At 44.4% G+C, this 16,947-nt stretch overlaps 1 protein-coding gene across 1 annotated transcript in view; it reads right to left on the bottom strand.

Moving 5' to 3' along the window:
- DCAF17 (DDB1 and CUL4 associated factor 17) overlaps positions 1 to 16,947 on the bottom strand; it is a 1,410,723-nt gene that overhangs the window by 695,910 nt on the left and 697,866 nt on the right. The window contains exon 6 of the mRNA XM_044075525.1: positions 3,439 to 3,528. Coding sequence (XP_043931460.1) covers positions 3,439 to 3,528 — 90 coding nt within the window. The remainder of the gene's footprint in view (positions 1 to 3,438; positions 3,529 to 16,947) is intronic.

Genomic DNA, 16,947 nt, shown 5'->3' with positions numbered 1-16,947 from the left:
GTAAGGCAACTAACATACCTCTCAAACCCTTGCAGCAAAGAAAATTTGGAGAAAACCTGGCAAAAAAAGGGTGGGGCACGGAATATACGCTTAAATATGGCTGTCATAAAACTTAGAAAGTCCCTAGAACAACAGGATTTGTCTTGGCCTGCATTTTTCTGAAGGATATGAAGTCTGAAACCATACCCCTCAACCTCTTAGCACAAGAAAAGTGTACAAAGGCCAAAAAATAGGTACAGAAATTTAAATATTAATCTTATACACATAGAAACTTACTAGAATAACAGGAATTGTGTTGGGATGTATTTTCGGAAGGATATGAACTCTGAAATTTGAATGTACACCATTATTTAGTGAATTCCACTCTCAGTGATTTGCCATAAAACAAATTCTATGAGAAACAGACCAAGAACATGAGGCAAAAATCTGTATAGTAGACAGCTATGTCTGAAACTCAAAAGTATATCATTATCTGCCAGTAAATCACACATTTTATGAGAAACAGACCAAATATGAGGCAAGACTTTGGATGCTCAAGCGGTATGGTACGAAACAGGGAGTAGAACCAAAAACAACGAAACCATCGGATCTGAGGAGTGCTTTGGATCTGAAAAAATGGTATACTGGCTCAGAAGTTCCAGAACCAATGGTGTCAGATCCGATTATACCTTATTTTCTGTGGGTACTTGGTATTTGTCAGATTGCAGGCATATGATATGAAGGAGAGAAAAAGGGGAAAACAATCGTCGGGGGTTAGGATCCGAAGGAGTCTAAAGTAACTTTTGAATCCAGGAGTTTGTCTGAAGCCTTGAGTCTTCTGGTAAAGCTTTAATCAATCGGATCCGAGGCTTGGGATCTAATGAAAGTCAGTAAATAAAATGAAATATGATAGGGACCGACCTGTCAGATCTGAGGAGGTCTTGGGTTCTGAAGGAGGCCCAAGGAACCTCTGATCAGAGGAATCTGATCCGAGATCCTCATTGTGTAGCTGTGTTTCATAATTTTCTTTTGTGGGAGGGGGGTAAGCCCTGACAGAAAGCAATAAGAGTGTTAAGAGGGTGTGAAGATAGCTACCCCCAAACTCCTCTGTGCGACAGTAAAGAAAGTCACATAGCAGTACCCCATGATAAGGCAAGCCCATTCACAGTGGCCCTGAAAAGAAGAAGAGATTAGCAGTCTGCGCACACCACTCCGCACAGCAATAAATCTGGACAAGACTCCAAAAATTAGCATTCTTGGCAACCCCCTGAAACACTGAGATATAGAATAACAACTTCTGATGGGAAGATCAGCACTCTGACAGAAAAATATCATTCCATGAAAAGAATGGACCGAAACCATTGGAGTAGCAATCTGAAGAATCCATGAGAATCTCCACCTTCGGAACAGCCCGACAAGCCAGGGTTTCAATCCCTTACACCAACCTAGAGTTGTCCTTTAGAGTCTCCTTGACCCACAGCAAGAAACCACCAGTGAGAAGCAGACAGCACAACAGGTTCTGCAATACCACTAGACCACAGAGGATAAAGAAAACAGAAAGGCAAAAAGTCTGCCAAAATCTTTTCAAGTCACCAAGCACAGAGAAATGACAACTGCAACTAGAAAAATGGAAAAAAAAACAACATCTCCGGCCACAAGCATTACCGAGTGAGGAAAGAAGCGCTAAGAAATCATAAAACAAACAACAGAGGCAAAAAACAGACAATATCAGGCAAAAATAAAAATTCTTACTGCTCCAGATACAGAATCCTCTGTGCAACCACCACAGCGGCAAACAAGATCTGAGGGGTTACTGATAGTACAGTGCATTATGGGAATAGGGAGGGGATCGAAATTAGGATCCAAAGTCTTAGAAATGCATGAGTTGGATCCAAGTGTCAGATCCGGGACCCATCAGAATGAAAAAGACAACATCAGATCTGATGGTACTATGCCCTTGTTTGTCACAATATGGGCAATGTAACCAGACATTTGTGAGAGGGCATCCTGAGTGACCAGCTGCTGAAAGGCTTCAGGTCGGGAAGATGTGCACTCCTCCAAGAGCATGGCAGTTTCAGCAGTGGCATTGTCACGAGCCCTAATCCACATAGGCAAAAGGATTGGGGCTGCAAAGACACCTCACCAGATCCAGCATCCTTGAGCCTAGCGAGGCCTTCTGACTCAACAGGTATGTTGTTGGTCGCATGTGTTCCCTTGTCTCTTCAGCACCTCTTTTTACATTTTTTAAGTGGGTTGTCTACTAATGATTTGGCTGACACCATGGTAGCCCCAAACAAGGTGCGCAGCCTTTTCAAGCTCAAACTGTCTTGGAAAGAATTTTTTGTTCTCTGCTTGATGGTCTTCTGGTTGACCTTAGCACAATGACAACAGCAAGAAATGTACTATTCCCCAGAACAAAATAAGAACCGACTGTTAAAGTCCTTATAAAGGATTTGCTTTCTACAAGGAATGAACTTGTTAACTTTAGAAACTGACATCATCCATGATATCTGAACAAACTTCTCATTCTACAAACAAACAAAAGACACCCCTTCAGGGTTTTATCTGTACTCTAAAAGCCAGGCTGAACTGATGGACTGACTTTGCTCAGTATTCACATCAATTATCACTTCCCTATACTGAGGCAAGAAAGAACTGACGACATGGGCAGACATCTCTCTTTTACCACAGACATGCTGACTTCCTGGTGGAAGAACACTCATCCAGTTGGGAGGGTGGGAAAGGGAAAATGTTCTGGAAGTCAAGCCAAATGCCAGACCTTCTGTGGCAGAAGTCCCGAGAGTCAACACCTCTGCAACACTGAAGAATACAATGGACATCAATGTCTTCTTCCAGAAAGATGGAACCTTCCCCCATTAACTACTTGGTTAGTACTATAAGCAGGCAGGCTACAGCTGTGGCAGACAGTGCAAGGAATTCTAAGGTTAAATTATATAGGGAAGGTGGACCATGTTTTAATCAAAATAAAAGATAAAAACTCAATACCTTTGCACCTCAGCTGTAATCTTTTGGATGACTTCCACCATAACTATATTCCAGCAGTAATAAGATCACTGGAATTGCAAATAAAGTATTTCAGATGGTATCTCTATGTTCTTAGCCAAAGTCAGTATATATATCATGTAGCATGGCTAATTTTATCTTCTCGCTCTAGGCTATGAGGAAAAGGAGGAAGAGGATGTTTCACTTCTGTTTCTGACTGTTAGTCTGGGATTACATTACAGTAGTTATCTGAACCGTAGCTATGGCCAGCTTGGGTTTCAACAAATGTCAGATGATAAAAAATTGTTCTGCATCCAATACAGCAGACAGAACTCCACTGCCACAATTCTATGTACTACTCGCTTGTAATTAAGAAATAGTTATCAAGTTTGTGGGAGTTTATATTGGAACTAAATAGACTAACCACAGACCACTAAGAAAAAAAAATGATCTTACCTTTTTGTTTATTTCTAGCATACCCACAACTGAGAGAGGAAGAACTTTAAATACAGCAAGATAGAGAAGCAGTGAGTGCTGCGAACCAGTCTAGAAATAAATAATAAGAAAAAATTAGCCTTCCTGAATAACCTCTGACCAAAGGTGAAACAGCTACAAATAAAATGAATGTACTTAGCACCTGCATTTTGAAAATGTATGAAAAATAATCAATATGTTACAATACAAAATTTTTAATACAGTTTGTTATGGCCATACATCAAGAAACAGGACTGACCAGTTTTGCAGTTGTGAAGCTGACCTACAGCATGCACTGCAAGCTAAAATAAGAGATGTGTACTTACAGTATTAGTTAATATACTAGAGAACTCTCTTTGAGAACTTTTAGATTAGGCAACACTTTCTCCAATCAGAATCTGGCACTTTCTTTAACAAAGTATTATGCTCAGGAATATCTGTGCCTATGTCTGGTAGAGACAGTGATGTAAATGGGCAAATACATGGTGTGTACTCAGCCACATAGCCTGCTAGTTTCACTGCTAGTTACCAGTAAATATTAATCTGCAAATCAAGAAATAAAAATATAGCACTGATACTACATTAACTGAACATGTAACATAAAATATATATGTTTGCTCGACATACAGGTAACTCCAAAAGAAACAGCAGGTGAAAGAAACACTCATCAGCAAGGAGATGGCAGGAGGGTATTCCAAATCTGTCAGAGTGATTTCCAATAGATCAAACAATAAGATAATAAGAAGTTATGTACTCACCATAACGTTCCATCTGAGTAGGTAAACTTCATTTTTCTGCAACCTGTGGGATACGGATGCGATCTCGGATCCGAGCCGGCAACTTTACAAAGCTTAGATCTGAGCTCCTAGCTCCTCCCCTTACCCATAATCCCCTGCCAACCCTGACTGACCTCAGATCAAGTTTGCCCGCAACCACTACAGTAGATAACTAACTACGTTTTCGGAAAGGTACATCACTATATGACATAAAACACATCTGAAGGTCAGGGGGATGGAGGGGGGGAACGGTTGCAGACAAATGTTTACCTACTCAGATGGAACGTTATGGTGAGTACATAACTTCTTAATCTGAAGTAGTTAACTTCATTTGGTCTGCAACCTGTGGGACAGAGTCTCCAGCTACCTAAACCTTGGGCGGCCTTCATGGAAGGATATTCCGGAGCACTGCGGAGCCAAAAGAAGTTCTCCCTCTGGAGATAATGTCCAATTTATAATGATTGATGAAGGTATGAGATGAGGCCCAAGTGGCTGCTGAACAGATATCATCCAAGGAAACTCTGCATTTAAAGGCGGCAGATGTAGCCATAGCCCGAGTTGAGTTGGCACGAACTCCTTGAGGTGCGGGCCTGCCGGAATTTTGATAAGTCGTGATGATACACTGTGAAATCCATTTCGATAAGGAAACTTTTGAAACTGGTTTACCTAGATTAAATTTGGCAAAGGAGACGAACAGCTGGTCGGATTGTCTATGACCAGATGTCCTATGAATGTAAAATCTAAGTTGTCTATGCACGTCCAAAGAATGTAATCTGTACTCCCCTTTGTTCTGGTAGTTAGGAAAGAAGACCAGCAAATTGATAGATTGGTTAATATTAGTTTCAGAAACTACCTTAGGGAAGAAGGAGGGCTTGGTCCTGAGGTAAACCCTATCCTTGTGAAAAGCTAAGTATGGGGGGTTTACAGAAACAGCTTGTAATTCAGATACTCTCCTGGCTGAAGTAATAGCCACTAGAAAGGCTGTTTTCCAAGACAAATATTTGAGGTCTGCTGAAGCCGCAGGTTCGAAGGGAGGAGCCGTCAAGGCTTGTAATACCAAGGTCAAATCCCATGGAGGTACTGCTTCTTTAATTGGAGGCCTAAGTAGAAAGGTGCCCTTTAGGAACGTTTTGCACAATTTTGTAGTAATCAAAGGACCCATTTCAGTACCTACGTGATAATGAGAGATAGCTGCTAATTGAACCTTAACCGTAGAACAGCTATCTCCGTCATTAAAAAGTCCTGAAAGAAAATCCAGCACCGCAGGCAAGGGGGCTGTAAAAGGATCAAAATTATGGCATTCTGCCCAGACAGAGAAATGCTTCCATTTACTACCATAGTCCTGCCTAGAAGAGGGCTTGTACACTGCTACTAGGATAGTTTTAACTGGAGATGAGATACCGGGAGTCCTAGCTACAAGTGGAACTGTAGCAACCAAGCCGTAAGCTTGAGGCTGACCAGGTCGGGAACTGGGAGCCCCAGAAGGTGGGAAATCAGATCCGGGAGGGGATCTAGAATCCAGGGCGGATTCGCTCGATGAGACCAGAGGTAAGGGAACAAAGCTTGGTGAGGCTAGAATGGGGCAATGAGCATCATCCTGCTCCCCAACCGACTGGCTTTCAGAAGGAGTTTCAGCATTAGGGGAAGAGGAGGGTAGGCATAGAGAAGACCGGGTGGCCAAGCATGCACCAAAGCGTCCCCCGGGGCTTCCCCGGTAGGGGGAATGAGAGCGAAGTAATTGTTGCATTTCGTGTTTGAGGGAGATGCGAAGAGATCGCAACAGGGCTGCCCCCATACGGCAAAAATTCGACTCACTACTTGAGGATTGAGGGACCATTCGTAAGGTGAAAGGATGGTGCGACTCAGTCTGTCCACCAGGATGTTGGTCCGTCCCAGAATGTGCATTGCAATGAGAATGCGGTTGGTGGAGATCGCCCATTCCCACACTCTCATGGCTTCTCGACAGAGAGGGTAAGACCTGGTTCCCCCTTGTTTGTTGATATACCATACCACAGACATACTGTCTGTTGGGATCGCAATTGTTCCTGCAGGCAGAAGGCTCTGAAGTGCTTGCAACGACAACAGCACTGCCCTCATCTCTAGAACATTTATGTGCAATAAGGTCTCTGAATCGTTCCACGTGCCTTGGACCGTCCTGCCCGAATAATGCCCCCCCAAGACGAGAGGCGTCTGTGGTCACCGTGGCGAGAGGGGGGGCCGTGGCAAAGGGGCGTCCCGCCTGGAGCTCCGGCGATTGAGGCCACCAAACGAGAGCAATCTTGCAGGCCCTGCTGAGAGGAATGGGGTGACTCAAGGGGTACTGATGAAGGGACCATTGGACTTGTAGAGTCCACTGTAAAATCCTCATGTTCAGACGTGCCATTGAAAGAAGGTTTATTGCGGCTGCCATGGATCCTAGGGTCCTCAGAACCAATCCCGCCGGAGGTTTCGAAGATTGAAAGATGGCCCGCACATGTGCCTTCAGTGTGTGCAACCGGTCGGGAGTTAGGAAGACTGGTTGCCTGTTGGTGTCCAGTCTGGCCCCGATAAAATCTATCATCTGAGTCGGGGTGAGAGAGGACTTGTCTGAGTTTATAGTGATCCCTAGTTGTGGAGCAAGGTTGAGGAAGTAGTCTCTGGCTAAGCATAGTAGATGCCTTGTCAGGGCGGTGAGGAGCCAGTCGTCCAGGTATGGGAAAACCTGCATTCTCTGGAGTCTCAGGTGGGCCGCTATCACTGCTAATACCTTGGTGAACACCCTGGGGGCTGAGGTGAGACCAAAGGGAAGGACCCTGAATTGATAATGACTGGCTCCCAGCCAGAAGCGGAGAAACCTCCTGGATCGTACGTCCATCAATATGTGGTAGTACACGTCCTTGAGGTCTATCGAGCACATCCAGTCATTCTCCCACAAGAGGGGGAGAATAGATTGAAGAGTGACCATTGGGAACTTTTCTTTGGTTACTGACAGATTTAGTAGGGAAAGATCGAGGATGGGCCTTAGATCCCCCGTCTTTTTTGGCACCAAAAAGAACCTGGAGTAGTAACCCGATCCGGACTGGCCTGGGGGGACGCGCTGGATAGCTCCTTTTTCTAAAAGCTGCCAAATTTCTGCAGCTGCAGCCTCCCTCTGATTGGGTGGAACATCGAAGAGGTGTTCGGGGGTGTAGGGAATGTAGGAAAGGGGAATTCTGTATCCTCTGGATATGATACGAAGCACCCAGTGGTCTGCTGTAATGGACTCCCAAGCTGCCAGGTGCCTCGAGAAGCGCCCCCCAACTTCCTCCAGAGTGGAGCAGTCGGGCATCCCCTCAGGGTTGCTGCGTGGGCAGATCAGAGAAGGTTTCTCTGGACCCAAAATTCTTCGGGCCCCCTCTGCCTCTAGGGCGGCGTCCACCCTGTCCTCCTCTGCCGCGGAAGGACTGGGAGTCCGGAGCGGACTGGGACTGTTGCAACTTTCGGAACCACATCTTCTTCTGATCTTCTTCTGTCCCTTTTGGTTCCTAGAGAAGGACCTCTGGGGAGCAGAGAAGCGGACTCCGACGGCAGACAACGTCTTCCTGTCCTTTTCGCTCTGGACTAAAGTCTCGCAAACTGTCTTGCCAAATAGGGCAGAACCATCGAAGGGGGCATTCGCAAAGGACGCCTTGAAGGGTTCCGCGAAATCACAATGTCGGAGCCAGGCCTGGCGCCTCATAACTAGGCCCGCTCCGCTGGCTCTAGCGGCTCCCTCTGTAGCGTGGGATAAAAGCCGCATAGAGGTGTTGGATATAGACCTAAGAGTGGCCATGCGAGTGGAGTACAACTGTTTGTCCTCCGCCGACATGGACTCCGGGGGCGATGCAGCGTACTCTTTAATAAGGTCTTGCTGCAGCCATATCACATGTGCCATGTAGTTCAGGGACCTTACAGTGAAGGTCGCTGAACTAAAGACCCGTTTCCCAAGACGGTCCATCGAGTGAGACTCCTTGCTCAGGGGATGAACCGAGGGACTCTCTTGGGCTAATTCCCTCTTGGTGGCTGCCGCCACCAACATGGTATCTACGGGGGGGTCCTTTGCTCCAATGGGACTTCTCGGTGGGGGGGCTTAGGATTCTGTCTGGACGTTTGGGGACTGGCTCCACAGTGTCCAGCTCCTTCCACACCCTAGTGGTAATAAGGTCCACTAAGGGGTCGGCCGGAGGGGACACCCAAGAGGTAGATGGGCCTGCTTTGAATGCCTCCAGGAACACGGATTCGTCGGAGGAAGCCTTGGGAGCGGACCACCCCCCCCCTTATCCTAAGCATTTCCATGATGTCTCCAAAGGAGGCATCCTCGGGGGGTGACCTTGGGAAGCCTTCCCCCTCATCCAAATCTGTGTCTTCTGTCAAGGACTCGGGGGAGTCCATGTGCCTCCTCTTGCACTTTCGCTTGTGAGGAACATCCTCGGGGGGGGGGGCTGTACGAGGACGTCTCACCAGCCACGTCTTGTTCCAGGGGAACGACCTGAGACATCAAAGCAGGCTGTCCCTGTGGCCGGGCGATGGAAGCCTGACCCAACCGAGAGGGAGTGCGGGATGGAACCGAAGCAAGGACCGAGGGCCTGGATGCACTCAACAGAGCCCTCTCCACCACATTGAAGGCCGAGGGAGAGCCGCTCTCTCTGGGATCAGAGAGCAGACCCTCGCTTGGATCCGACAGATGGATCGGAACCGGCGCCGAGAGCATCGGATCCAAAGGACCAGTGTGCTCCGACCTGGACGGAGCCGAAGGCACACTGACCCCCTTGGATCCGAAGCTCAGACCATGGCTCCAAGAGCTCGGATCCGACAAGGAAGGACCAGAAAGACTCGAAGGAAGAGTCGGAGCCGAAGTACCCGATACTGTCGGTGCCGACCCACCCCCGGCTCCAACGCTGCCCGGCTCCGAGCGCTCCGAACCCGGGAAGTGGGTCGGAGAAGGAGCTATCGGGGCAAAGAAGGGTGTTGAGCTCCCCCCCGGAGGGGGGGGGATGCAGGAGCACTCCCATCTGCAGCTGGACCTGGATGAACCTTCGCATCATCCGGTCCAAATCTGCATCCGAAAGGCTATGGGTGGATCTCGATGAGGCCACCGAGGCTGGCCGGGAGTGCCGTCTCGATGACCTCGATGGAGATCGGGTCTCCTCCTCCTTGGGTCCCGGTGAGAAGCATGGAGACCAGAGCCGAGAAGGAGGAGACCTAGAAGCCCTGGAGGGAGAAGCCCGCTTAGCCGGGGGGGGGGGTGCGAAGCAGAGGCCTCGGCCCGCCGCTTGTGGTGCTTCTCCCTCCTTTTTTCTTTCCTGGCCTCCCTCTCCTCCGGCGCAGAAGCGGGAGATTGAGTCCCGGCCGGGGGGAGAGAGGCAGGAGTGGCCGCCACTGAAGTCTGGGAGGAGGCCACAGAAGCACCGGAGGACGAAGCCGAATCCGGGGGTAAGAGTCCCGCTAGGATCAGCTTCGACCTCTGGTCCTTCAGTGCCCTAGGGTTGAACGCCATGCAGATAGAACACCCAGAGGAGAGGTGTTCAACCCCAAGGCACCGGACACACCAAGTGTGGCCATCCGCTGGGGAGAGCTTATGGCCACACTCGGTGCACTTAGAAAATATCAGTTTTGGGCCTCAGACATATTAAACTAAAAGGTAAAACTCACTCAGTAGGCCCCAAACACACTAAGACACACACACACACACACACAGACTACGACCAGCGTGGGGTGGGGAGGAAGAAAAATTTGACTAAAATTTAGTAAGGTTAGCTAAAACTAGGGTTATAACAAAAAGGAACCTAACCAACACAAAACACTCACACAAGTTTAAGGGAGAAAATAATGAAACAAAGACTTATCTGACCAACTGACCAGGAGCTCGCAATCTAACTGCTGTTCAGAAGCGCAGCAAACTAGATCTGAGGTCAGTCAGGGTTGGCAGGAGAATATGGGTAAGGGGAGGAGCTAGGAGCTCGGATCTAAGCTTTGTAAAGTTGCCGGCTCGGATCCGAGATGGGATCCATATCCCACAGGTTGCAGACCAAATGAAGTTAACTACTTCAGATGAATACATCAGTTACATCTAACTACAATGACTTTCCTGATGGATCCTAAGCTGTAGTAAAACTTAAGTAGCAATACCAGATTAGAAGGTGTTTTCAAAGGCAGAACTCAGATGGTAGGTCTTAGAAGACTGACTTCCAAAACTGAATGGGCTGACTTCATGAGCTGCAGACAAGACAATAATGTGCAGTAGACTGCTTTGCTCTAGCACAAACCATTAAAGCAAACAATGGAAGCAAGCACTCCACTGATTAAGTTCTGACTGCACCATTTACCAGCAGGTGTCTGGCCAAGTTATGGCTAAAGATTGTGCAATTGCTATCCCATTTGGAAAGTGTTTGCTTGGTAACTGTACGCCCTTCCCTCAATGGAGCAAAGCAGAGTAGCACCTAATCCAACAACCTAAATTCCTGCACCATCCTCAGGTAGCATCTAAACTGCTGGTGCACATTCAGAACGTGAAGGGATCTTCTCCAGAATTTTATCACCACAAAGAAAACAACTTTTATAGACTGCTACAGGACCTCTCCAAAACCACCTTCAGATGGAGGAATGGGTTCATCATGAGGGATACCTATCCTAGTGAAAGATCAGACATGGTTCCCTGCACATACAGAAGACAAGACCCTGAAACATTCTAGACAGGACAGAATACCACTGTAAAGTACTAGTGAATGTTTGGCAAAAGTCTGGTCTGAATGACTATGAATTATGAAAGTATGCTTAACGATAGATCTCTTATTTAATTAGCTTGTTAGACAATCTACATTTGTTTATTTTTATGATTATAGTTTACACTTTCTTTTTCCTATCCACTTTCATCATTCTAACTTTTCCTATGAAGTGTAGAATCTATTTTATTTATGCTCTGTTAACCAGTTTATTTCCACAAGTTTTGTGGCCTGTTTTCAAGAGAAACCTACGGTGGTATTCAAACAAAGAGAAATTTGACTGAAATTTACTACACATCTTCCCCTAAATGACACTAGAAAACTGCTGTTAAGGGGAGAAAATGAAATTACAGTAGTAAAAGCTGAGGTGGAGCAGGAATCAGTTTTTGCAGATTTCAATGGCAGAAAATAAGAGAGTTGAAATAAAACTCTGGTTAAAATGATTAGTGTGGTTCTAATCAAGAATGTTTACACAAATAATGCATTTCAATTATTAGCGTCAATGTGTAACGTGAACTCATTTATGTACATTAAAAAGTGATGAGGAACATCAGGTGTCAATGCAAAACAATAACCAACACAGCCAAAACACCTGGGAAGTCAGTGACCAAACAATGAACGATGCTCTGGTCTAGAAAAAAACACTTTATTAACGTTCTACAGTTTCCCCATGTTTTCATCCATCAAACAGGGCTTCATCTGAGGAATCTTGAATCAAATAGTCTGCACCTTTGGTAAGAGAAAGGAGGCTGTCACTGATACCACAGTGAACAAAGCTCCTATGAACTCTGATACTTGATATGGTTCAAGTTAGGATTTCTTGTGCTGATGGTAATTCCCAGGTGGGAGCATAGTTGGAGTACATAATCCTGTGCTTTTATCAGTAGATGCCTGGTTGGAGAGGTTATGAGTCAGTCGTCCAAGTAAGGAAACACCTACAATCCCTGCAGTCTCAAGTGGGCTGCTACTACTGCCATGCATATGGTGAACTCCATGGAGGCTGTGGTGAGGCCAAAGGGCACAGCTCTGAATTGGCAATGATTGGCTCCCAGCCAGAAGTGTAGGTATCTTCTGGATCATCTGTTCATTTTTATATGATAGTATGCATCCTGAAGATCTAATGAGCACATCCAGTTGTCCTGGCTCAGGAAAGGCAAAATGGAATGAACTGTGACCAGCCAGAATTTCGTGTGCTGAACTGATTTATTCAGAATGCTGAGATACAAAATTGGTCTTCAGTCCCCTGTTTTCTTTGTCACTAAAAAATAATCCTGAGTAGGTTCTGTTTTCTTTCTGGTCCGTAGGTCCTCTTGGATGACTATTTTTTTCTAGCAGCTTGCTTACTTCTTGTGCCGCTTCTTTTCCTCTGACTGGGTAGAACATCATGAATTTTGTTTATCATTGTGGGGGGAAGGGTAGTGTACAATCTCTGGAAATAATCTTCTGCACCCAACTATCTTTAATCTCTAGCCAGGCTTTCTACTGCAGGGATAGACACCCCCCCCACTGCCTCTAGATGTGGACAATCAGCCCTCCTTTCAGGAGTGCTGGTATGATCCATCAGAGAAGATGTCCCTTGATCTTTGATTTCTGCGGGCCTCCTCTGCCGAGTGGGTGGCATCTTCTATTAGTGTTCCCTCCTCTGCCCTGGGAGAACTATCTCCACGTGGCTCATGGAAAGGACCCTGGGACTTTCTGAACCACATTTTCTTACCACCTCGCTGATTCTACAAAAGGTTCTTTGAGGAGTTAAAAAACATATGCCCACTGCAGACAGGGTCTTACCATCCTGCTCACACCTGAACAGTGTGTCTTTAACCATGTGGCCAAAGAACTTCCATCAAAAGGAGTATTGATGAAGGATGACTAAGGGTTCTGCAAAATCACAGAAATGCTTGAACCCACCACTCTTCAGGTACCTTCAGCCGCATGTGAAATGAGCCTCATGGACAAATTTGAAATGGACTGTAGGGTAGCCAACTGTGAGGCAACACATGTCTCTGCCTCAGAAGTAATGGTCTCGCGAGGAGATTTGGGGAGTTCTTTAACCAAAACCCTCTGAAGTCTAGTGAAGTGTGCCAAATACTTCAGCGACATTACTGCAAAATTTACTGAAGTATATACATAATTCCAGAGTCTGTCTTGTGCCCTAGACTCCCTGTTAGGAGGATGAACAAAGGAACTCTGTTCTGCAAGTTCCTTTTTTGTGGCCACTGCTATGACCAAGACATCTACTGGTACTCCTTTGCTCCAAAATTCCTTACCTTTTGGTGGTGCCAGGATCCTGTCTGGTATCTTAGGGATCGGCTCAACAGAGTCTGCTTCCTTTCATGCCCACCGAGAGATCAAATCAATAAGCTCAACGGTGGGCTGGGTCACCAGGAGGGTAGATGGGCCAGATCCAAAGACTTCCAAGAACACTTATTCCTCTCATAGACCAGCCACCCGTTTGCATGAAGATCTCCAGGATGTCTCCAAAGGAGACATGATGTCATCAGGTGGTGACCTTGGAGATCCTTCCCCCTCAACAAAATCATTATCATTCATGACCAACTCTTGAGGGGAGTCTAAGTGCCTTCTTTGCACTTTCTCTTCCTCAGTGGGGTGTTCTAGTGAAGCACCAGAAGATATGACTATACCCAGCTGGGTAACCTGGAGACTTTGGACTGACTGCCCCTGTGTAGTAGAATGTTGAGGCTCAAGACACGAAGAAAATAGGTTTGGGAAGAATGATCCAAGGGGGGCGGAATCATCCTTCCTCTAGAAGCGAAGAAAATTCTCTCCACTAATTCAAAAGCAGAATGCCCCAGACAGGAGGAGGATGACAGTGCCGAGAACACGTTTCTTGTCATTCAGCTCCATCTGGCCGAAGGCAGGCCACTTGAGGCAGAGGTTGGAGCAGAGCTGCCCAAGGCCAAGGCTCCAAGGGGAAGAGATAACTCTGACAACTCTGGAGTCGACTGCAAAACCTCAGATCCGGCAACGACTCCACGGCTCCGACATGCTCGGAGCCGGTCCACTGAGAGACGGTATCACAGTGGAAGATACAGTGATCTTCAGATCAGACATAAATGACTCTGGAAATCTCAGATTCAAGTGCTCTGAAACCAAGATATATGAATTGTTACATGATGAGGGAACATATCAAAGTCTTAATGGAGTGATGTTAGATAAAATTATTAAGAATGTTCAGGCTGATTTATATGACTTGCTTCTATGTAATATGATAGATAATGATTTATATAAATATTTTCTAATAGAAAAGCCTGTAATCCCTGTTTTTAGAGGGTTACCAAAGATACACAAAGTTTTATTGGACCCTCCAATGAGACCTATTGTCTCAGGCAATGGTTGGCTTACTGAACCCTTATCGATTTATTTAGAAAAACAGTTCAGACCGATAGTAGATGGTATAGAATCAATAATAAAAGACACAAAACATTTGTAGAAAGTTATGCAACCTATGCTTTTTCTATGGAAAATGCTGATAATGATTTGTTTGTAACATTAGATGTTGTGTCTCTTTTTACATCAATACCTAACACAATAGGAATGGAATATGTGAGGCTATTATTAATTGAAAAAGGAATGCCTAGAGATCACATTATGAGATGTATGCTATTGATGGATACAGTACTGCGCAATAATGTATTTATGTATGACAAGAAATACTATTTACAGAAAAAAGGGGTTGCGATGGGGACGCCCTGTGCGAACTCGTATGCGAACTTAGTACTTGCATACTGGGAAGCTACTTATGTTATGGGTGATACATTTCAGAATAGGTATATAAAATACTATGGGCATTTTGTAGATGACGTTTTTCTTGTACGGAGTGGCTCTAAGCAACAATTAGATGATTTTGTCACCTATATTAATGGGACAACAGATTTTTTGAGCTATGACTGCAAGAGCTCATTAGAGAAAATAGAGTTCCTAGATGTACAGCTAACTAAAAAGGATAAGAAGAACAGATATGTATAGGAAACCCTGTTGGAGAAATAATTTATTACATCGGAGTAGTATGCATCCAGGGCATATCTATCAAAATATTGTGAAGAGCCAAGCACTGAGGATATCCAGATTAACTAGTCAGGATGATGAATATCGTAATCAGCAGGAATTGCTAACTACTACTTTTATGGAAAGAGGGTACTCAAAGAAAGAGATTGATAGTGTACTTAAAGAAAGTACTTTGCAGAGAAGAAAAAAACATGCAACGAGAATAGATAGAGAAGATGAAAAAGATCTGTGTACAGTAGGACAAAGGGTTAAGAAAAATAAGATGATAATTCCTTTTACTAATAAAAATTCACACATTAAAGAAATAATAAATAAAAACTGGGGAATACTAACAGTGGATGATCAGATATCTGAATTAGTTGGAATGAAACTTAGTTTTACATATAAGAACATGAAATCATTAAAGAGGTTGCTTTGCTATGAAGAGAATAAGAGGAAAGGATTAAATATACATATTTTCATGTAGAAATTGTAACCACTGTATATATATATATATATATATATATATATGGTTAATGACAATAAATTTACACATCCAGACATGGGACAATATTATATTTTTCATCACTATGCTGACTGCAAATCTAGAGACTTGGTATACTTGGCTCAATGCCAAGTATGTCTGTCGTTCTATGTAGGAAAGATGAATAGAACACTTAGGGAACGTGTCAGGAGCATGCATATGCCATTAATAAGGAGGATGAAGGGAATGCTTTGGCAAGGCATGTATTAGAACAAGGGACTGCGCACAAGTTTAAATTTAGAGTTCTAGAATTAATTAAAAAAACAGGTAGATTGGGTGATATTAAGATGTATACAGAAGAAATAGAGAATAAATGGATAATGAGGCTGCAAGCACATTGAGCTCATGGTTTGAATGATAAGGTGTCACTCAAACCTTTTTTGATGAAGCGACCATATTTACATTAGGTACATATACATAAACTGTTATAAAGATACAGCGATATTAAAAGGCTAGGAATGCATATACTAGTATGGTTATGATGCGACAAATATATGTTCATGTGAGAATAAAAATTTTTTTTACATATATTTATAAGAATTTTTTTAAATGTACTTATGATAGATGTTTTATTTATGTATGCATATGAAATACGCACTGCTGTTGATATTTATGTATGCCTGTTTAATCGCACAAATTAGTTTAGAAAGAATGAAGTGAATGACATTTTGTTGCTGTTTCTGTAAATGCTAGGTTTTAGAAATAGTTGCATATGGCCTTAAATGATTAATTAATTTCTATGATGTCATAATGACTTTTATCAGATGATTGAGTTGAATGAATTTTTGAATAAGTTATAAAGGATATGAGAGATGTTAATTAATTATGTTTTGGAAGTCTGATGAAGCGTTTATTACAACGTGAAAGCGCTTACTTATTATTTGGATCCTGTACATGCTTTTAACTTGGATTAAATAGTGATATAAAACAGCTGTGGCGAGCTTCTTCTGTTTGTTTTTTTATTGGCTCTGAAACCAAAGGCTGGATCAGAAAAGTAGCCAAAATACGTGTAGTAGTACTACTAAAGCTCTCTGGACCCGACAGGACAGGAGCTGGGAGAACTCCCATCTGAATATGCATTGAGAGAAATCTCATCATCATTCTATCCGCATCTGCGTCTCTCAGACTTCTGGAAGAACAAGAGGAGGTAAATGAAGGGGTCCTAAAATGGTGGTGTCTCTCTAAGAAAGTCAATGGAAGATGGGACGGTACTAGATCCAGAGAAGAAACATATCGGGTCCGAGGAAGCTTCTCTGGCTCCTATTGTGTTGAATCAGATAATGCAGATTTGGTATCAGAAACTGTCAAATCCGATGACTTAGACTTTAGATCTGACGAAAAAGGATCTGATCATTTTTTGGATACTAAGAGGCAGTTCTGCTGTAGGATCCGAGCTTAGACTAGAGGATCTGAAAGGGTCCGAAGGGATACTTCTTGGCTTCCTTTTTTC

This window comes from Protopterus annectens, chromosome 6.part1 (genome assembly GCF_019279795.1).
Source record: "Protopterus annectens isolate FY-2018-M chromosome 6.part1, PAN1.0, whole genome shotgun sequence".
Taxonomy (NCBI): domain Eukaryota; kingdom Metazoa; phylum Chordata; order Ceratodontiformes; family Protopteridae; genus Protopterus; species Protopterus annectens.
Note: the sequence above shows the minus strand (reverse complement) of the source record. Positions and strands in the feature narration are given on the sequence as shown.